Source organism: Solanum dulcamara, chromosome 1 (assembly GCF_947179165.1).
Source record: "Solanum dulcamara chromosome 1, daSolDulc1.2, whole genome shotgun sequence".
Classification (NCBI taxonomy): domain Eukaryota; kingdom Viridiplantae; phylum Streptophyta; class Magnoliopsida; order Solanales; family Solanaceae; genus Solanum; species Solanum dulcamara.
The window spans coordinates 65,023,307-65,029,170 of record NC_077237.1 but is presented as its reverse complement, the minus strand read 5'-3'; the positions used below and the strand labels follow the sequence as shown (position 1 = coordinate 65,029,170).

General features: G+C 30.3%; 1 protein-coding gene across 1 annotated transcript; it reads right to left on the bottom strand.

The window, feature by feature from the left end:
* Nucleotides 1-467: 467 nt before the first annotated feature.
* On the bottom strand, nt 468-4,230 carry LOC129888462 (protein SAR DEFICIENT 1-like). The gene is made up of 7 exons (XM_055963439.1): nt 4,067-4,230; nt 3,898-3,973; nt 3,044-3,593; nt 2,441-2,601; nt 2,095-2,289; nt 1,865-1,970; nt 468-1,034 (listed from the first exon to the last, which is right to left on the bottom strand). The coding sequence occupies exons 1-7, from the start codon at nt 4,156-4,158 to the stop codon at nt 844-846; spliced, it is 1,371 nt and encodes a 456-aa protein (XP_055819414.1). The 5' UTR covers nt 4,159-4,230; the 3' UTR covers nt 468-843.
* Between the last annotated feature and the right edge of the window lie 1,634 nt (nt 4,231-5,864).

The window sequence follows — 5,864 nt, the reverse complement described above, 5'->3', positions numbered from 1 at the left end:
TTATCATTTTCCCTTGTTGATTTTCATAACGAGATCCACTAGAAATGAGCTAAAGAAAAACCAAAAACCTCAATCTCAATTTGTTAGATTCTCGTGTTGATAATGTGTTGTCAAATAATAGTAATATAAAACAAGATATATTAAAAAGAGATGTGGAGAATAGAAGTACAAATCATCTTATTCAAATGTCTTCAAGTTTCTCTTGCAATGGGGAATGACTGTCCTATTTATAAGTTGAGAAATCACTTCAAAAGTCACTATGTTAAATGTCCAAATTAATGGATACATTCTTATACAAATGGTTCATAGAACCTAGGGATTATATACACATGAATATAAGTATTTCACATATTGAGTAAATGGACAATTCACTAATTTAATGAATTTATAACAATTATATTAATCTACAAAATTTATTTTGACTAATATATTTTAAATTTAATATAATCTAATTTATTTATCTATATACAATAAATTTTAAATAATTACAACATACTTCAGTGAATAGTTTATCTTGTTATTCAAATAAAACAAGTAGGGGGATCAACAATCGAGATTTTATAAAAAGAACAAAGAACAAACTTTGATATTGCAAACCACACATCTTTTCACAAAGAGGCGGCACAACTATTACATTTTTGGCCCCTCGTTTTGTGGATTGGGTTACATAATTTGTTTATGTACATCAAACAAGCAATTACCCTTCAATATTAAACAAATTAATTTGTGTTATATGAATTTTCACTGTTTATATCATTTCATCCAAGTCCAAGATCAACGTGATTGTAAAATTCATCCTTCGATTCCCTTTCTCTCAATCTTCTGTTTTCCTTAATTAAAAGTTCATAAGTAATGTAATTCCTCTTCAGAAGAAGATTCTGAGATATAACGAACACCATTTTCAATAGGCAAGCAAATGTGTGCTTGGTTAACAATCCAATCAGTACAGTACTCAACTGCTTGCTCAGATCCAACTGCTGCAGTCAAAAGTGCACTCCTAGGATAGGCATTTAGATGATGCACCTCTCGTTCTCCTGATCATACACAACAAATTAATTAATTGTCAATTATTTTAACTTTTATGCATGCACTTTCACGGTAAATAATTTGATATAACCGGTTAATATATATGTGTATATATATTAATAAAGTGGGTAGGAAAAGTGTATATTTGTTAAATTTAATTTCAAGTTGTTTTATTAATTAATTAGGTTTTGATGGCAAACACGTCGTACTAAATTATAGAAATGTAAAGGGTTGACTTCACCTATTTCTTATTTTAGATTCCAGATTCATGAGCTTTTTTAGCCAATGTATGTTTAATTAACATCATCGTCTTTAGTTAGTAATTAGGAGAGTCTTTTATGCATAATGGGCATTCTACAATGAAATAAATCTCATTCTCCACATTATTATATTTTAAACAATCATGTAAATCTTGTTATTACACTACAATAAAAGAGATATATAGTGACAATAGATTTTTTCATTAGCGGTAATATTTATTGTTGCAAAAATATTTAGTAGCAATTGAGTTAATGTCATTACATCCAAAGTTTTTAAAGCATTTAGCGTCATTTATATAGAGTGTTGGTTACAAATATTAATATTTATTTTTGCGGGTAAATATAATATAACGGTAATTATATTATCGCCGCAAAATCCTTCATTTGTTGTATTTTTATTAGAATAAGGGAATAAAGTTTAAAACAATTTCAATTGGGTAATAGAGAATAATCAAGTATCAGCTATAGTGGCTCGCGACCTACTCAAACTTCATATTATAATTTATGCGTATCAGATTAAATAAGTATAATAAACATAACGATTAGAAAATGAAAATATTAAAAGATAATTAAAGTACCTTGAGTGAGTAGAGCTGCAGGTTCATTGACCTGCAGGCCACCATCAACTTCTTCTAAAGAACTCCAATTTGTGAAGGCGTTCCTCACCAAATTCTCAATATAGGACTATTAAGAAGGCAAAAACAATATTTCTTTTATATCAGTGAAAAATTTTACCCCTTGCATAAAAACATTTCACATGTGTTATAAACGTTAAGAAAAAAATAATTAAAAAGCTAGAACTTCTTACGCTTTGGATTCCTCTTAACTCTCTACTATGGCAAATTTGCCCATTAATAATTGCTTTAATAACTTGACATATTGGATTGAGGATGAGAGTGTAGTTTGGTCCTCTAGCTATGTATGATTTAGTGCCCATTTCACAAGTTTTTGCATGTCTATAGGTTACTTCCCACATTTTCTCCGACATTCCATTTCCCAGTATCTGTCAGAGATAAATTCAAAATTTAAATTTAATGAATTCAACATTCTAAATTCTTTTGTATTATGGATGCAAATTTAATGGAGTATATTTGAATTTCTTTCAAAATATATATCTAGAAAAACGGTGTTACATAGTTGAAATATATACGTACCCTTCTTATCTTTTGTGGGTCAATATTGGCCAACTTGAGAAAATCTTGTACCGTCTTGATGCCTTGTGAAGTTAGCTTCTTGTGAAAAGTTCCATCTTTTCCAATTTTTTCAAGACGCCACACATCGTCTCCCAATGCTGGTGGATAATGCTTCTTATACACTGCATGACATATATACCGATATGAATTATGATTATAATAAAAATGAACCAATGAATAATGATACATTTCATGAATCTAATGCCTTCAAATTGATTATATGACTCGATATCACTAAATTATCGATAAAAATAATTCATCAAATCTCTTCTCTCTATATATATTAATTAGTAATGTGCACATATAATATAACTAGGGTTAGGTATAGATGTCAGTGTTTGACTCAAAACATAGATTTGCCTTAACAAAAAAAGATCGCACTTCTTATCTTTTCACCTAAAATAATGCACAGCGAATTATCTATATATACGTTAAAAAATATTAAGCATTGATTGTTAGCTAATAACACTAAACGATCATGGTTCCAATATATATATATACGCGCCTCAACAAGTAATTTATTTTATATTATACGATATATATAGTGTGTAAAAGATGACTTACATTCTCCGCGGTGGTCTTTAACCATAAAAGAATCAGTCATGGCTTCCATTATTCGTATCGTATTTTGACCATTTCCCATGTGAACCGCTTTTGCACCAAGACGAAATCTCCGGCTACGAATCCAACTAGAATTGTCAGTAAATTCAAGATCACCAAGGGAAGCAACACCATCTCTCATAGTAATATTAAGTTCACCAGTAACCAATGGTCTTTTTCCATCCCTTTCCTTAACTATATTCTTATTGAACTCTTCATGTGTCCAACTTTCTCCACTAGGAAAGTCTCCGTCCAGCACCACTATCTCTATTTTAATCGGTGTAGCTAAGGTTGTCGGAACAAGGCAATCACCGGTTGCGTCCACCAGGAGGAGTTGGAGAGGGTACTGGCCATCTGAATCCACAATCTTGCTGTTTGTGAAAATTGGTAGAGAGAGTTTTTTGTTGAATATCAAACGTAGGTTTGATGGTTCAAGAGCTTTGATTCTCAGTGAAGGTGATCTTCCTATTGATCGAGAACATCGTCCTAGTCCACTTTCTACCTCTTCATGAACCTATACATAATTTCAAGAAAGAAAATCATGAATAAGGAATAGTATAATATCTCCTTTTCTTTTTAACCAAAAATATTGTGGATTGTTCGAATGGTCATTTAAATATACCTTAATTTCATCAATAAACTATTTTTGATATAGGTCAAAATATCAAGTCTTAATTAATATTCTTAGCAAAATTTTTGGTTTCGTCAATGATCATAGAATCAATAAAGTGTAAAGTCGGAGCAGGTTCTTTGACCAGATCAATGAATGTATTAAATTATGAAAATAACTGCAAATGTCTAGTATTCTAGAAATATACCACTCTTCGGAGCATGGGTTCCAAGGCTGAACAGAAGCTATCTAAGAAATTCACCATCACCACTTCTTTAATCACACTATAAGCAAAGAAAAAAAAGTAATAAGATCATAAATCTTAAAATATTTTTTTTAAAAAAAAACAAGAACTAATTAATCACGAAGGGACATACGAAGCAAACGAAGGTATTTTTCTTATGCGTTTGTAATTTGGTTGGTTGGAGTCAGGATCAGCAGAGTCATGAAAGAATCTTTTAGCTGCCATTGCTATTATATTGTGAAAAAGTTGGATAGAATTTTAAGAGGAAATGATATGAGGAGAAGAGGTCAGTTGAAGGGTTTATATAGGGTATAGCACAATGGGTTACGGTCTTGTCTCAAAAGGACAAAAATGAGTTATTAAAAGTAAAAAAGCAAAGGTCATGTTATTTCCAAAATTAAAAAATTAGGTAAAGGAAGTTTCGTGGAATGATGAAAGAAAGAGCGAGGCAATAGAGGATTCCAACTTCTAAGTGATCTAAGACAATCTGATGTAACGACTTTGACGTCAAGGCCTAAGTCAACCTCCCACCCTACCCCCGCCCCAAAATAAGCCAAAGAAGCTAGACAAGCAAACTAGTCTAGATCATTAAAATACTTGGAATTTTCTTGTGACGTGTAAAAAGTAATAATAAGAGTTATACATGTTTCTAAATTGTGAATTGTATTAATTTTATGTAAATTATCAATCAAATATTATATTAATTTTATGAATGAATAAATTATTTTTCGTTTATCTATCAATTAACGTCATATAAATTATACGAAAATTAATATATAGATAACTTATTTTATAATTAGCTACCAAATGACCCCTTAATATAACTTTATTAAAATATTTTCTTTAATAGTTTTTTTTAAATGAAGTTTCAGTATGATATACATATTCACTTAAAATGAAATGCATCCAGATTTGAAAGGCCAAATTTTTTAAAACCTCAAAATAAAAACACCTCGAAAATAACTTCTAGAAAAGCTAGAAAGTTATTTTCTTCTTTCAACTCAAGAAACACAGAGTTTAAAAAAACTCCTAATATATATAAGAAGCATTTTCCCGAAAAATTCTTTCAATTACGTGAGGTAGTGAAAAGGGAAAGGAATGTTACATTACTATATATCAATGGGGTTTGAACCCTACACCAATTGTGGTCTATAACAGTTAAGGAGCTCACCACAAAGTGAACTAGCCCTTTAACTCCTTATCATTATTGTTAATTATCTTCCAACATAATATTTCTTATAAATAATAAAGAATTGGATCCCGGAGAATTAATTTGTTACTAGCTATTAATTTCATAATTTGTTTGGTCATACTTTTAAAATTATTTTATTTTGAAAAGCCATTTTAAAAAAAGGAACATTAGATAAAAATGTCTATTAAGTCAAAATTTCTTATCCAAATAACCTAATTATCATTAATTACGTAAAATATTCATTCAGCCACTTTCAATTTCAAGTGCAGTGTTTTTTCGCTACTGCATTTTCCTTTCTACTTTGTTCTTTTCTTCCGGCCATAGATGAATTCTTCCTTCCTTCTTGTCTCCTTTATCGTGAAAAGATTATTGGTCAGAAAACTGTATTGGAAAATATTAAACAGTAACAAAACTTCTGAAAGTAATAAAGACAAAATCTGGAATGAATCTGAAAATAATAATAGTATACGAAAAATTATTGTAAGAAGAAAATCGAGCCCACTGAATACACAGTGTGTCCTTAAGGAAATTATTCCCCTCAAAGTACCCGAGGTTTTGGAATCTTTCCTCCCAGGATAGAACGATTTACTCACCAAAGTAGAGGTACTGCAAATTTTGGTGACTGCGAACCACTCGAAGGTTGTATATCACAGGATTTTAGGAAGTGCAGAAAGAAGAAGAAGAAGATGTTATTTCAGAAATTTCGTATAGAACATTCCGAGGATTAAAAGACATATAT